Source organism: Dermacentor silvarum, chromosome 4 (assembly GCF_013339745.2).
Source record: "Dermacentor silvarum isolate Dsil-2018 chromosome 4, BIME_Dsil_1.4, whole genome shotgun sequence".
NCBI lineage: Eukaryota > Metazoa > Arthropoda > Arachnida > Ixodida > Ixodidae > Dermacentor > Dermacentor silvarum.
The window spans coordinates 65,529,706-65,546,979 of NC_051157.2; the positions used below are offsets into that span (position 1 = coordinate 65,529,706).

A 17,274-nucleotide genomic window follows, 5' to 3' on the forward strand; every position below is an offset into this window, starting at 1 on the left:
CGCTTTGTTGTTTACTCTTGTTTAAGATGCATATAAGTGGCCCACAACGTACCTGTGACTGTTATTGATTCGTGGCCATGTTTTATGAAAATTTTCTGGTGATATGCCAAGTGGCAGTAGTTCAGCATGCATGCCCTATCCCACGTGTGTAGTACTAAGAAACGCGCATTTGTTACTTGCATTTCCAGATGAAGGTCAGCCCCCGGCCCAAACGAGGGAGTAATAAAACGAATTCGTTTTGTCCGTCCTTTTCAAATTCTGACGAAAATGTAACACAAGTGCAGCAATACTAAGGCGTAGGGCTTTCGTGGGCACTTTCAGAAATAAATGAAATGAAGTCATTGGATTCAAGAAAACTTGTGACTGTGACGAAGGCTTGAATTCAGCAGAAACTTAGTAACGCCGATCATCGGGCTTGTTGTTTGTGCATGACTAAAGGTAAAACAGCACGACTTCTTAAAACAAATTTTATTTCTCTTGAGCAGTGACGTCGGTCATCCCGAAGAAACACTCACACAGACAAGTACCTTTATTTTGACCGGCGGTCCTGATCGGCGGCATACATTCGCGTGGAAGACTATCTCCACCTTGGGGAGCCGGAAGTAATTAGACACGCGCGATGGGACCGCCACGTCGGGAGAGTGGAAGGAAACTAGGCACGCAAGCGCTTAGAACAACGACAAAGAGAGAGCTGTGCGCGCGTACACATGGCCTACGCTGGTCGCACAGCGGCAAATCTTTGAGAAACCTTTATTATCTACCTGAGTGCCTACTCATCTTGAAAATGGTGCCTTTTGATAACTAATCTACTGAAAATGCATATCCAAGTGATCAGACGTATAAGCTCTCGCACAGAACGAAGTCATATTGCATCGAATTCGAGATCTGAGTTTTTGCAGACGCAGCTTTGTTGACGGACACAAAAAATGTATGGAACCCTACCCATAGATAAATTCGCCGTAAAAAAGAAGGAACACAGACAAGGAAAAGCGCTTTTTTTGTGTGTGTGTCTTCGTTCCAGCAGTCGCACTGTTACACAGTTAATCAGCCAAAACGTTAGATCGTGTGTTGTTTCCTGGGTGTCGCCCTTTGTTTTTCTGCTTGTTTTTCAACGTATACAAAGGGAGAACAGACTGATGTACTATAACATCCAATGTGTTCGATCTCCTTTGTTGCGCATTGTGCAGGGGCCTTAACCGGGGTGCATCAGAACAAGGACAACGGCACCCTCGCCGAAAATGCTGCGAAAGTCCTACCATTTAGCGAAGGCGTTCTAGATAGATGGTTCAATGGGAAATCGAAACTCACAGCGGCTCTTGTGGACAATTACGCGGCTCAAACAGACCCCGACGCGGAGCGCTTTGCACAGGTATACACATAAAATGGTTCCGTTGATTCGAGCACGCCTACTTTCTATTTTTTTAGGGCGAAAGCTCGACTACGCCATGTCTCGCAAAGTAATTCATCGCGTAACAGTGAGAGCTGCGCCAACGCTTCCTCGATAACAGGTCTTTGCACTCACGACGTCATGCTGCTTGGAGCGAAAATTCCCCTGTCAAGCCTGGTGTGACGATAGCGGTGACATCAAAATAAGCGCGGCTTACTCGGGAGTGTCCCCATTAGATTTTGTGGCAGTCGGGCAATGTAGCCTGAATCGAAGTGCACAAGCCTTGTGCTATCTAGGTGGCGGTGGCTGCGCTCTCTTGGAACCTCGCCGGCGTTTGACAGCAGCGGCCACTGCAGTGCAGCAGTGACCGTTGCTGCCCTGCAATGCACTGCTGGGCCAGTTTGTGCATATTTTTTAAATGTTTTGTGGTCGTGTGCCTTTGCGCTGAAGGCTTGTATATACTTGGATGTTGCAGTGCTTCAAGCCGTCTTTTTTTGTTTATGTAGCTTGCCTTTGCTGAGACCGAATTGGTTGGCTGTGGATTCAAGCATTTCAAGGCGACAGCAGCAGCACCAGCACCAACGGCGATCTTAGTGTGCAATTACCACCCTGGGTGAGTATAGAAGCGCTGATTGCTTAGTAAAGGGGGGCGACCCGCCTGTTTATGCATGCGTTCTTATTCTTCAGTCGCTAAGTGTTTTAGGAAATGAAGGGTGCCACTAATTGCTAATTATCGCAATTTTGAGGCGTGGCTTCGGAGTGTTATTGATTACGCCTGCTCTAAACGAATAGATAGGGAGACGTAATAAACAAACTTAGTATCTCTGGTTCATGTAATGCTCTTTCTACCCTTGTTATCATACGATATTTGCTTGTGATCGTTAAACAACTAAATGAAGGTCTTGGCAGTTATTTCCGTTCACTAAACGTAACAATATGGCCGTGGGGTTGGTTACCACTCGGATTATGCACAATGTTTCTGTAGGCATCTGTAGTAAAGTTAAAATCATCGAAGAGATAAATTATAACTGTCTGGCAGAGCTTGGTCACTTGGTGGCTCGTACTAGCAGTTTCGCATGTACTACGTGGATGTATGAATGTGCGTGCGTATTCGAGATCATGTTGTCAAGTTCCCGCAAAAACAATACATTGATCATCGTATTGGAAAAAGATGTTAAGCCGAAAGTCTTATATGTCTTATGGTGAGGACTCCCTGTCAAGGCCGTTTCAAAACTGCGTCGTCGACACGAAATGGTCCTTTTAGGATAAGAGGCGACAATGCGCACAAAACCGCGATTAAGGGTGGAATAATGATTAAGCAAGTGAACTGAAGTGATAATGGGTGTACAAAGAGGTGAATTAAGAAGGAATTGATGGGGAATTAAAGTGGTTTAGTTAGGTGATAGGAGGCAAACGGAATGTAATGATGAGATATAGTGAGCTAAGATAATGGAGTCAATGGGAGGAAATGAACGCGAATCAAGTGGTAATAGAGTGAATCAAGAGAGATCAAAATTGCAAATTTGGAGTAATAGGGCAAACCGAATGTGATGGTAGTAAAACCGAGATGATAGAGTCAATTACGTTGAACCAAGCACTGATGAGGTGAATTAAGAGTGAATCAAGGGGTTATGGAGTGGGTCCAAGTCAAAGCGACTCAGCAAAAAAAAGTGCTGAGTCACGGTTCGAGTTTGGTGAATCATAGGAAGGGTGACTTGCAAAAAAAAACATGATTATTTACAAAAATGACTGTAAATTGTAGTTTCAGAGTGATGATGACTCAAAAAAAAGTGCTCAGTCACGGCCCGACTTTGGTTAATAAGAATGACTTGCAACAATGACTTTTTGATAATGCGTAGCGTAAACAAATGTGAATAAAGAAAAGAAAGAAAATGTCAAAAGAAATTTCACAAAGCCTAAACAGTGGCCGTCGTGTCATTGAGTTAGCGGTGCTCGGGCTTTCGCCTTGAAGCAGGGGCGTCCCGAAATATTTTTCGCAACCCCCCCCCCCCCCCCACTTACCCACCCTGTGTTCTCGTCGCTTCGCGCTGACATAATTCATGAAACCGGTGCTACTATCACAATTTCCTGGGTCCTTCCGTTTGGGTTGGTAATTTACAGCGAATCATGTCTGCATATGGAAAAAAACTGTCACGGTGTTTGTCAAGTCTTTGACACTCTGTGAAGTTTTGGGCGAGAATGTGGCGGCCGCATTCTGAAGCAACAAATGCGACAGCCGCATTTTAGATGATGGCGAAAACACTCGAGGCCCGTTTAATTAGATTTAGGTGCACGTTAAAGACCCCAGGTGGTCGAAATCTCCGGTATACATTTCCGCCGCTTCCCTTCAGATGCCGGTTAGGCCGCGCTCGCGCAGGATCTAGTCTGCGCGAGAAACGTCTCTTGTTTGCGATTGCGCCCCTACGGAAGGCTGGTAATTACTGTTGTGTTGTTGAATCCCAAACCAGTAATTACGGAAGGCTGGTAGTTGCTGTTTTGTTGTGGAATCCCAAACCAGCAATGTACACACGAAGGGGTTGATGACAGCAGTGAAATTCTACCGACTCGCAACAGAATGCACGAAACAGACAGCCGACAAGCATGAATTACTGCTGTGCGTAGTACAGCGTAAGTAAACTCTTGTTGCAGGCGCTGAGAGTTCTCGTCGGAGTTCACGCGTCCTGAAAAATTGATTATGTGCACTATGCACTCAACAAGACCGGAGTTCATTCCTGCATCACTAGTACACCAATCAGTCGAGATTCTGTGAGGTACAAGGCCGCTTCCTGTTTGCACCGGCGTAAGTGAAGCAGAAATGAGTTGCACGCACTACTTAAAATGCGTACACATGGCATATCTATGCTGTGCGGTGAAATATTCTGTACAATTCTGAATCTGTTGACGTAAAGGCAATGACGGCTGCACGCTCGCACACAGCGGAAGACACAGCGGCCCATGCACTTGCCGCAGGAAATGCAACCCTCTCGTATGAGGGAGCAGGGCGACGAAAGCTACGAAAAAAAAAAGCCTTACGCGTTTTTGCGCGTATTTAAGTTTTCTAGCGCAAAGACGCAGCGAACAAGCTATTGCTATGGGAGTAGGTATAGCCTGGTCACACGTGCATTTTCACGCGTATAGCCGTCCTTGACTTGTGAAACGCACTTCGCCCCGACGAGGACGACGCCATCTACGCTTCGATCGCACGGGTCGTGTCAATGATGCGTTTTCGAAGACTGGTCAATTCAGTGGCGCGATGAGAGACCGTTGCTCCAAACGCCCACTGCACCTGTCGTACTTACTGTATTTACTGAGCTTACTTTACTTTTTACTTAATTTCTTCACAAGCACACGCACACGTGAGGGGGGGGGGGCGGTCCCATGTCTTTGATATACATGTATATAGTCCGCTTAAACAACCGATATTTATTATCGATCACGTGACGTAGAGGAAAGCAGAAGCTTGCCCCCCCCCCCCCTCCCCCGGTCGGGCCGGTGAACCCCCCCCCCCCCCCCCGAAAAAAATTTCTGGCTACGCCCCTGCCTTGAAGTCATCGTAGCTCTAGCATATGGGACCCTTAGTATTTTTTGTCAAGGTGCTGTGAGCAGGCCGATGACGATCGTCATTGTGTCGGAAGACGACGACGCGGAGATTCCAGGCCATCCTGTTTGCTTCGTGATACTTAGTAAGTGATCTGTAAATACATTTTTGTTCAGTACATGTGGTACTGTGGCGGAGGTGATGCACATCAATCCCAGTACCTTTCGCTAAACACCCCCTTTTCCCCGATACACCAGGACAGCTTGTCGCGGCAGCTCATCGGCACCCCAGACACCGATGATGCAACTTCCGGCGTTTCCTCGCTCTCCTCGTTTCGCCATATCAGTGGCGAGCAACAGCGCCGTACATTCCAACGAGATCTCTCAAATCATGTGCGTTTTAGACACTTCAAACCCGCCAATTCGCATTGTTGTCCTCGACGGTGTCTTATATCGACGGAACATGCACCCGGAGAGGCAAGGAACTGCTTATCGTCGTCCCCTGTGGTCTCTGGGTGACTGTGCTCGCGCAACGCAATGATTGTCCTCACTGCTGGCTTCCTCGGTGTTTCCATGACGTTCGACGGTGTTCGACAATTTTTTTTCTGGCCTGGACTGATACGTTCCATGTGGCGTTATGTCCCTGTGTGCGAGTCGTGCCAACGTCGTAAAAGTCTGTCCTATTTCCTCCTGGAAGTTTTCAGTCGATTGACATCGTGTTGGTCTCGACTTCCTCGGCTCAGTACCTGTCTCGAGTGGTGGGAATAAGTGGATTGCCATGATCACTGAATATTCTACCTGTTACGCCATCGCGCGAGCTATTCCGACCAGTTGCGCAGTAGACGTGGCTGACTTAATGGTGCAAGACAATTTTGCACCATGGAACGCCTCGCCAACTTCTCACAGACCGTTACCGCAACTTCTTATTTAGTGTTATCGGCTACTTGCTCAGCTCCTGTGCCACAAAACACAGGCTTACAGTCTAAAACAGTTTACACCAATAAAGGATGTTGCCTTGTCCCATAGGTAAGAACCCTACCTATGAGGCTATAACAATTTATTGCACACGAAGGCGAGCTATAACTACACGTGCGATGAGAAAAGGCGTAGTTGAAGAGTGTGTAATAATTATGACCACCTTGGGCTCAGAGAAATATCTGACAAGAAAATTTGAGAGCCTAAGCTTTTAAAGTTTATTTAATGCACTCTTCGTGTGGTCTGTCACAGCTATTAACATTTTTTTACGTGCCACAAAAGATCGGCAAACAAGATAACTTCATTGGTACTCATCGACGATTCCATCTTATCCCTTAAACGTGCGGGTTTAACGTGAAGGGTGATGGGACAACCAAACACCCTTTATAGACCCCAACTGAACGGCCTTACGAAACGCATGAATCGAACAATCGCTAATATGCTTTTGATATATGCTTCCTCAGGCCAACGCGACTGGGACACTGCTATGCCTATTGTTTCCTATGCCTATGCCTTTTTTTTCTTTTCTGTCTCCTCTTATTTCTTCCGTCGATTTTAACCTTGCGCCACATATCATTCTTGAGCCTTTCAAAACATTTGCGTACAAATATTCGCTTCACACCTCTTATTACTCTCTTTTTCACGTGCTTTTTTGGATGCGAATCGACGTTGTCTTTCGATAGCCACCTTCCAAGCCTTCTCGAGTCACCGACTGAGTACGCCCGAGTCGCCACTGCCATAGCTACAAAGGACACCAGATGATTGCCCACCTTTGCCTCTCGGCGTCACACATAAGCTAGATGGGCCTTTATGACAACCGTCATCATGGTGTGGACTTTATTGTTGGCGACTTCGTTCTTTTAGCATCTGTATCGGAGCTTCGGCCTTACAGAAAAGCTGATTTCCAGAAATGCCGGCTTTTGCCGCGTCCTGTGGCAAGTGATCGATGTCACTGTTACGAAATAGCCCCACTCGATCCTTCCACGTCGTGTCCTTCACTCATTCCACGTTGGCCGCCTCGAGCCATACCATTCGGCCACATTCTAGCAGGCACCGGTTTGGCGCTTTGGCTGCCGAAGTTTGCCGCAGTGCTGTGAGGAAAACGGAGGCGACGGCCATGGTCAAATGTGTCGAAGATGATACGGGGTTCTTGCAGGCCATCTTGGTTGCTTTGTGATAATTTGTAAATAATCTGCAAATACATTGTCCTTCATCTCTCTGTGATAATATGAAGAAATGTAATAGCCATTCGACGACATGATAAAGAAAATAGATAATTAAAACAGTAGTCGTGGTGAAGCCAGTACTGGTTTTGGTAAAGGGGTCGACCATACTTCCTGAACGGTTCGTGGACCGCAACTTCTGCACTTGAAGACGTATATGATGACTGATGCCAGCAACATAGCCTCCAAGAAAGTAAAATCACTTATCCATCTGTTTGTAAGACATGTATAAAACTCGAGAGGAATTTGGAATAAAAATTATTTCTATGTTGGTTGAATACACCTAAATACATTGTTGAGCGACTCACATAAAGGCCCCAATGTCCTCTATGACCCCCTTCAAATCATTACTGAGAATAGTGTTCATGAGCTCACTAAATTATACGCGATATCACAGAATCGCTCATCAATGGATCAGCGAAACTGTCACACTTTCTCCCGCAAAAGATAACCGTAACGTCCAATGCCCCTTGAGACGCTTATGATGTCCTTGCGCGCTGCTCACACGTGACCTTTCCGCCATTGCCTTCGCAGATTGCATTTCGCTCTGTATCACTAGCATGTTTGAACATTTCCGTTTTTTTAAACATTTGTTAATCCGAACAACGAGTGATAGAGGAAGTCGAAAATTCTTGTGCAGATTATCCACTCTAAATCTTTATTCGCCTTCTTAAAGGTAGATTTTCAAAACTTAGCTTCCCTTTCTTGCCAAGCGTTTCAGTGGAGCCCGCAGTACTCATATTCCCATTGTTGCGCCACGTATATGAAAATATCCCCGTCGCATGTCCGATGCATCGCTGACTTCCTTATGATACATTTATTGCTTACACATTGTGAGCCTATACTTTAGCCTATTTCTGCGCGGGGCTCTAATTGGGATGAATTCGACAATTTATTCTGCCTACCCAGTAGCCCCACCCTCTCGAAACTGCTCTTGCGTATCTTTTAAAGACAACCGCTTTGTTTCTTGAATGTTTTGCTGTGATGAAGTACACCATGTTTTTCTTTTTTATAAGCATATTTTTAAAATTCACTTGTTGCTATAGGGTTTCTGGAACAGAAAGAATTTACTAGCATGAGAAATAACAATGTCCAACTAGCTAAAAAATGGTTTCACCGATCAACTTTTTTTTTTTATTTAAGCATTCCAATTCCTCCTGCAAGGAATGTCGGCTGCTCCGAGTAATCCTGCTCATGCTATTTGCCACTAGCAATGTTTGCAAATTCTGTATAATCTACACACGAATAAGAAAACCTATCCGGTATGTGTTTCTTTATTATCTCGCCGCCCTATGCTTTAGTCGCAAACGCGAGCAATGCGAAAATTCTCTAGCATTGCAGCGTTTCGTGCTATGCACGAAACGGAGAATAGTGTCCGTTTAGCTCTGTAAACTATATGGAGCATAGTAGACGCAACTAAAAGACTTCGTTAACCACTGAAATTTGTGCATGTGTGCCAGCCGCGGGTTATTCTCGATGGTGGGTTTCAGTATCCTGCCGTTTTTCTAAATACGCACGCACGCGGTCAGGGTAGCGATCTGACGATGACGTCCACTTTTCGCAGGTTGAAGACTGGGGTTCCGGTGTACAAGAAAGGCGAGCCTTGCAGCAGCTGCGGCGACGGTTACAAATGCAATGAAATGAAATTATGCGTAAGTTGACCATGTCTTTTGCTATCCGTCGAACTGCCGGTTTCTTTTATCTTGATTTTCTCATATCGACGGGTTTGGAAAGTACTTCCACGATATATGCGAAAAATACGGAATTTTAATAGCTGTATGTGTTCGCCAGCCAAAGGAAGATAATGTTGAAAAAACTCGTGTGCGCAATAAATTACGTGATATATATATATATATATATATATATATATATATATATATATATATATATATATATACTGCAATAAAACCTTAATTAGCAAACTTATACAGGGGAGAGAGACAGGAAGACGAGCATTTTGCATAAAGTGTTTTCGTTTGAATTATGCATGCTTATTTCATGCAGTTTACATGCAATGCCACCCGACTACTTAAAATGTTTTTGTTACCTCATTCTCACCGCTTTTTTTTTTAGTTTGCCCAGGCTTTCTTGCTAATGCTCTTGCGCAAATAAAAGAAAAGGATCCGCGCAGTGTTAACGGATTCCTTTAAAAAGAGGTGGGAATATAGCGACGGAGTTTCAACCACCCGCTTCCAGACACAAGTTACCCAGTTACACATGTGACGCTTGCCGAGTGTGACTAGCCTCAAGTCTCTAACTTTCGAACGTCGGGTTCATTTCGCCTGTAGCGCCACCATGTGTCACTCGCATGTGCTTTCTTTGCCTTGATACGAGTTTTATTATCCCTTCAAAGTGGCTATGCAGAGAGATATTTTTTTCATACTTTACCTAGAAGCTCAACTTGCCACGTTATCAAGCAGCAAGCCGACTATGCGTTGCTTTCACCCCATTGCGAAAATCCTTTGCTGTTCGGTGGCCAGCTTCTGCAATGGTTGGAGAGGTGATCTTCCATTATCAGTTTCTCACTAAGCGCAAAACACTGACAGCGACAGCTAGGTTTAGCGTTGCGCTTGGGCTCTTTCATTTGGCGCTTCTACTCTGGGATTCAGCCATATGGACGGTTAGGTTAGGTTAGGTCCAGGAATTACGGAGTCCAACCGAATGGTCCTGTTAAGTTTGCAGGTTTTCATTTTTTGTAGCGAGAGCTACATTGGCCGTATTCTCGCCGTTTCGCTGTGGCCGGTGGCCGCACCGCTAGCTGAGCCGTTGCCTAGCAACCGCCGCAGCTGGTAGCGCCGCTCGCCACGCCATCAGGCGTCGTCTGCTCGAGTTACCACGGCGCGGCGACACGCCGCCGCCGCCGCAGTTGTGTTGCAAGCGTTCGCCGGATACATCTGGCATGACGTCATAGGAGGAGCTGGTGAAACCACGTAGCAACAGAGGAGGAGCCGGCGTTGCATCGTATATATTGAAAGGGCGGCTCGGTGGGATTCGTCGGCAGATATGGAAAGTGAGTCGGAGAGACTCAAAGAAGCCAGGCTTCGTCGTCAGAACGAAACCAAGAGGAGGCAGCGAGCCGAGGAGACGCAGGAAGAACGCGCCGCACGACTGGAGAACCGTCGTAAGTACGAAGCGGCCAGGCGAGTGGATTCAGATGAGGATAGCACCCGAAACGTGTTCAAGCCAATGGACGACAACCCCTTACCCTCTCGCCTCACCAACAATCGGGCCGTCTTTTTGGAAATTGAGATACAACAAAATGAAGACTTTCAAAATAAATGCGTTACACTTTAAAAATGTCTAGTCTTTAATGTAGCCATAACCTAACGAGAGGTAAGAACCAAACCTAAACACTCAGACGTACGAAGCTAAACCATAAAGATGTAACCGTAGAGAGAACCAAGCTAAACAATAACATTAACCGTACCTATCGCTACGCACACGTAGACATAACTGAGTTAAGCCAGAGTCAATGTTTTCAAGCGAAGCTTGTATACGCTAGCCTGCGCCGGTGATGTAACGCTAAATCTCTGGCTCCATGGAGCGTGAGTCATTAGGAATGGTGCAGTTGCGTAGGAGTGCGCTCACGCTACGTCCTCAGCCAATCGGAGCCGTTTCACTTCCTCCGGAGTGGGAAAGGGCGGGAAAAGGCTTCGCGCGTTGCGCCCGCTTCGTTTCCGTTCAGTTAAGTCTAGGAAAACCGATGGCCGCGCATTGTGCGTACCCCCGAACAACGGGCAGCTCTCGCCGAGTCCCGACGGAAGATCGCCCGTGAAAGGGCGCGTAGTCGACGGACCGATACTATGGTGCGAGCCGCTGAAACCGCGGCACTCTGCCAACGCCGAGCACCTGACCTTCCCTTGGTCACGGTCACGTTACGCACAAGAAACATAACCGTCACACAATGTGCACCCAGGACAAGCTTCGCTTACCCCCATTTTCGGCTAGGGGAAGAGCGGACTATTTCTGTGTGCTTTTCAACTATGGAGTATTCATTCTCCCTACTATTACTTCCTACTATTACTTTATAGCAGCGCTGAAGGTTTATTTTTGGTTATAACTTGGAACGGTCCACCGATTTCTTGGCCAATGCGCAATAGTGGGTATGAGTGACAAGTTGAGTGGGTGGCAGCAGGAGCGATGGCGATGACGACAACTCTTCGAATGGTGTTCAAACTATTAACAGAGGAACTGTTTTTAGTCGGCTCTGTGCCGTCTGTCCGGCGTCACGCAGGTCACATGACCAGGAGAGGACAGTCGCGCCGGGAGAGGGCAGGTCACGGGACCAGCAGAGGAGGAGCGGCGCGCTGGAGGAGTAGGCGACCAATGAGAGGCCGCGCTGCGCGCGAGGAGGAGAGGCGATAAGTGAAGTTTCCGTGCGGCGCGCCCTTTCGGATAAAGCGCAACGCGTAGAGCTGCCGCCGACGCCGTCCGCGTTTCCCCGCGTTCGTGCCGAACGCGCGCGGTGTCCGTAACTGCAGCCGATGCCTCTGGCGGCGGCTCGGCAGGTTTCGACCAGAGAACTGGACAGTCGTCGAGTAGCGTCGGAGGTTGCTGCATCTTCTCGCCTCGCAACGTTGCAATAAGTTCGTGTTGTAGATCTGTGTTTACCAGTGTTTACGCAATTGCATCACGTGCAACACATGCACATGTAACACTCGTAACACTCGGTGTAACTAACACAGCTTCGCTGTTCGACCATCTTCACGGAGGGGAAGGGGGCTGTGATATATTGTTATTTTTATTTATTAATGTGTTAGCATTCTTAGGGTACTTGATGCACTTTCCGAGGCTATGTATGTATGTATGTATGTATGTATGTAGTATGTATGTATGTATGTATGTATGTATGTATGTATGTATGTATGTATGTATGTATGTATGTATGTATGTATGTATGTATGTATGTATGTATGTATGTATGTATGTATGTATGTATGTATGTATGTATGTATGTATGTATGTATGTATGTATGTATGTAACCGTTTTCCCGCCTACCTGGGTCACTGCGTAGTCCGGGGTCGACTACCCGAAGGCTGCTGTACTGAGGGAACAGGGTTTGAAACCAACCACAGGACCAACTTGGGTAACTGGCTATGTGCCAATGTGTACGTACGTGCCGCTCTTCATCGAACCTCTTTCACTCCACTTCTGTTCGAAGAAACTCTTTGGCGAACCTCTTTAATGCTAAGTTTAGTCAGCGGGTATGTGCCAGTAGGCGTGTGCCGCTCTTCAACGAAAGTCTTTGACGCCAACTTAGGTAACAAGGTATGTGCCACTGGCAATGTGCTGCTCACAATGTCGAAACGATCCCTTAAATGTATCCACTGTTGAGGAGAATCGAACCCACGTCACAAGGGTTTCTCAAGGACAGCAACCCGACACTATAGCAGGCTGCGCCACAGATGTAGTGGGTATATGCCGCTTCTCAACTACGCAAGCGCTTTAGCGAGTTGCGCCATGAATGGACTGGGTATGTGCCGCTCTTTAATAAACTTCTGGCCAACTTGAGGCATGATAGGTGTGCCACTGAAAATGCGGCAAGCGAGGGGAACAATTCCCAGTGTTTGCATGGAGGCACCAGCGCGCCACGTTTATCGTCTCGGAGGCCACGCGTAGACTTCTCGGCAGTGCCTCTAGATGGCGCAGCCTGCGCAGAAAGAAGCGCGCGAGAGCAGCCCCGTTGCCTCGTGACGTGTTTCTTAGCGTTCGAACGCCCCAATGCGCCATGCATTTCAAAGGCCATGCGCAGTCTTCGTGGCGGCGGCCCTAGATGGAGCCGAGCGCCCTTAGCCAAGTGCGAAAGAGAACGGTGCAGTACATGCCTCATACATAACTCATTTTGACAGTGGCAGTGCGTTGTCGCTATATGGAATCGATGCTAAAAGCATTCGACAGTCATCGCGACACTAGGTTGCCGCTTTTTAATATATATATATATATATATATATATATATATATATGTATATATATATGTATATGTATATATACTTCAAAACATCACGATGACTGTGAAAATTTACCTGGAGCATCCATATAATTGCTATCGCAATAGAATCAAGACGCACTTGAAAATGGTCATGTATGTATAGTGAAGGAATTGCAGCGGATATAGTGATTCTTCCACAAAGTCGAGTATATTTCTGGCAGTGGAGATACAGTCCCCTATAGGACTTGCAAAAGGTGGGTAAACTTCCCACACACCTTCCCATTCAGCTTTGCTGTCATTGCATACATCTGAGAATGTCTGACAGCTTTCTTATGCGGCCACAGACGTTAAGCCTACCCTTAATGGCGAATCATGCAGGCAAAGGATAGCGGCGATAGCTCGTCCACTGGCGAGTCGAAAGCAGAAGAAGGCGGCTTCTCCTTCCTGGCCATCGTAGGCATCCTCGGCGCGCTGGTGGCTGTTGGGGGGGTCATCGCTGGCGTCGTCCACATGAAAAAGATGCATGGCGGGGCCGCCCCCGCTGGAGACGCCCCCGTCGCCCCCCCTGGCGGTGCTGAGGAGGGGGGCTCTCACGAGGCCGCAGCCGGGGACGCCGCCGGTGCCGACGGGCAGAAGGGCGAGGCAGGCGCCGAGGGCGAGAAAGCGGGGGAGGCTCAGGACGCTCCTGCAGCCAGCCAAGATGCACTCACCAAAAAGTGACCTGCCTCGCGTGCGGCGATCTCTTTGGCCGCCTCGCGTGTCGTGGGACACGCAAGCGAGGAGAGTTTTGCGCATACGCACTCCACCGCCTCCTTCGTCGATGTCTGGACGACAGACTGCTATTGCGAAAGTGAAAAAAAAAGAAGAAAAAAAAAAACCGCAAAAAAAAAACCTCTTGTGATGTCACTGGGCACTATGTGGGCGTATTCGCTAAGTACCTTCCCGAGACTTTTTCTTGATGTCAAACGAAAAAATTTCACGTGAAAAGGCTATTTCATTGCAATTTCTTTCCGAGCCGATTCGCGCTTTAGTTCGGAAAGCATATATACTCAAGCTCAATGTGAGCCGTGTTCTGGAAGGGCGAGTTGCATAGGCACGATTAAAATGGATGCGAGAAGGTTGACTCTACTCTCTCTATAGTCTCCCGCTCAAAGTCTACGACATAGAAAATTGACCAGTTGGCAGGGTGGTCGATAAAATTTGAATTAAGCGGAGCATATTACAGCGGTCCATGATAGGTGGCTACGAATGTGGCAGACCTCGACGAAGGCGCATATGCGAAGTCGTGACGAGACGGCAGTCTGCGCTGACGATTATAGTGGCGATACTGTGTCCACTAAACAGATCGCGAATGATTGAGCTTTGGTTTCCGGTGTTCCTCTCATTGTAGTGTTTTAATGTACGGATGCGCCAATCGCTATCCCTAAAGAATGCATTTTCCCCTGCTAGGTTCACGCGATCAAGTGCAAACTCTTGTAACACAAAAAGGCGAATGCCTCCTGCACATTCTGGTAATACATGAAGTTATACAATCGAGGTTGGACTTCTTTGTAAGGCATATTGGTAATGCATTGTTATACAGTCGGGGCTAGAGTTCAAGTCATAACGAGCCGCGAGCCGCCATGGGAAGTACACGTGTGACCCTGAGGCGACCTCCTGAACGCCACATATGAACACGTGACGTAGTACCTAAAGTGCAGCATGTAAACTTTCACAGATGTGCACGTGCAATCTCTTTTAGCGAAAAAGAAAACTTTACCGAGTGATGCCTTTAGTTCGAGGCATCACTCGGACTAAAGGACTCGGACTCGGATTTGTTCTGTTTACCAATAATGGCCCTTGCAGACTACACGGAATTAGACTACACAAGATTATAACCTAAATAAAACCTAGAGTACTTGAGTGCAGGTGAGGGAAAAAAAACGGCAGAAATGACAGGAAAGCGATAATAAATTTTTAAATGAGATAATTTAGCATGAAGAATGAAATGAGAAAGTTAATAGATAATTTTCACAATTTATCAAGGCTATCATTTATTGTCCCAAATAAAATTGTAAACTGCAATAAAGGCATCCCCGTGGCAGAACCCCAGCGGAGATGACCAATAGGGGAGTAGGGCTGGTTAAATTAGCGATAGCCCAAGTTAGCGGAATGGAACTGCTAAGAGTCAAATTCTGGCACCTGATTTACATTTGTCCTCTTCCTAAACTAATGTGACGAGCCTTCATGCTTCCTTACAGCGAAGGTTGCAAGCGGGAAGCAAGTGTATTCTGAAAGCTCCCTTTATCCGTCTTCTGGTAAGCAACACTTTCATTAGATAAAGAATAAAATCCCCGCGTTTGGGTTCGAGAGTATTTATTCAGGAAAATAAAATGTCGTTCGGGAAATATATTTTTTTGGTTTATATAGTTAATAAATTTACGCGTACGCTTTTTCCTGATTCACGTTCAACCCTATAACGCACGTAAGCACAAGTGATCCCGAACACTCTGTCGCCATTTTGTTGTCGTCAAGCAGCCGCTGTCGTCACCCTGGTACGCCGTTTACCAAGACGTGTCGACTATAATTTGTGCTTCCATTATCCACCACCGTTATCCACGCCAAAATGTATACCTAGGACGTATTGCTAGAGTGACCATTTGATTTCTCCGTTGCCCCATGTTACGGCGGCCGCATTTCGATGGGGGCGAAATGCGAAAACACCCGTGTACTTAGATTTTGGTGCACGCTAAAGAACCCCAAGTGGTCCAAATTGCCGGAGTCCCCCACTACGGCGTGCCTCATAATGAGATCGTGGTTTTGACACGTAAAACCCTATAATTCGATTCGTTGCCCCATGCGCTTACCTATACATTAATCTTGGATGATTTCTGGAATAATTTTTATCCTTAGGCGGGTGCTTTCGCTAAAATGTTCGCTTCCCTGGTTGGTAAGTGCCTGTTTCTACGAACGTCTTAGCGTATAAAGGGTTTCTTGAATGAGCTTCGTTCATTCCAGGCTGTGAAAATATTGGGATTTTTTGGAGATCCGACGTCCCGTCAAAATTTGCGGCCAGTCGTAATGGGTGGTCCACGTGAGAGGCTACACGATTAGCATTTAAATGCACCTACGTGCTTTTTAATTGACGCCTGCAGGGTAAGCACACATACTGTGGAAGAAACGTATAGTTATTGGAACGAGTCTGTACGACACCCGCTTGAAAAAAGTCCATCCATTCATTCATGAAGTGAAATATACTTCCAAGCTTTCCTTGGAACAGTAGATAGTGCAACGCTAGAAAAGTTCGAAGTCTTGCTCACGAGACTACGTTGGTGAGTTCCCGAGCTCAACTTTTGCGCTCAAAGGTCTGTTTATGCTTCTTCACCTTTATGGCCATTTCTTCAATGAAAGCGAATATTATTAGCATGTTCCCGTTTTACCTTATAAACAAGGGTGTTCTCAAAGAACCCTCTCGAAAAAAGCTTGGCGTGAACTTTCCTCTTCCGGTAGTCGTTTGGTTTGATGCTACCGCTCTGAGGTTATAGTCAAGGGAGCGTTTATAGTATCTTCAGTTTTCTGAAAGATTCAAGAGAATTGCGTGCTAGTTCTTTTATATTTTCGTATCAATACTCTTAGTGTAAAACTTAGTTATTACTCACTTCATGTCTCTATGAGTAAGCTCCTATTTTCAAAATCTGCAGTTAATAATTTTATTTCAATTAACCTTTCAAAGTTTAATGCGATTAGCATTCTTTGGGGAACTTCATTTAGTTTCCGGCATCTTTGTCTGTCCTCAGCTAACCACTCTCACGCTAGCTTGAGTATCTGGGCAGAGCATTGTCTAACGTGTACAGCATCGGGTTGCTGCGCTCCTGAAACCGGGGTCGAAATAAACCATCGGAACAACTTTAGTGATTTGGTGGGTGGCACAAAGCACCGTGGCACCCTTCAATAAACCTCTTTCACTGCAACTTGGGCCACTGGGTAAGTGCGGCTCTTCATAATAAGCATCATAACATATAAACGATGTCGTCACCGATTACACATCTATCACAATATAGATAGCTAATCGCATTAGCGCCACCAGTCGCCTCCAAAGATGGTTGTGCTGCCATTTTTTTTATTGAACTCTTGAACCACCCAATGCACGGCCTATCCCCGAGAGTAAATTGCCCCATCTGACAAACAACTAGCCAGCGCGTTCAGAAGTCGCGTGCTGGAAGAAGAAGAAGAAGCATCAGCC

At 46.6% G+C, this 17,274-nt stretch overlaps 1 protein-coding gene across 1 annotated transcript; it reads left to right on the forward strand.

The window, feature by feature from the left end:
• The first annotated feature begins 8,666 nt into the window (after positions 1-8,666).
• Positions 8,667-13,839, forward strand: LOC125944971 (uncharacterized). The gene is made up of 2 exons (XM_049666453.1): positions 8,667-8,774; positions 13,431-13,839. Exons 1-2 carry the CDS (start codon positions 8,667-8,669, stop codon positions 13,770-13,772), a joined length of 450 nt encoding a protein of 149 aa, XP_049522410.1. The 3' UTR covers positions 13,773-13,839.
• The last annotated feature ends 3,435 nt before the right edge of the window (positions 13,840-17,274 follow it).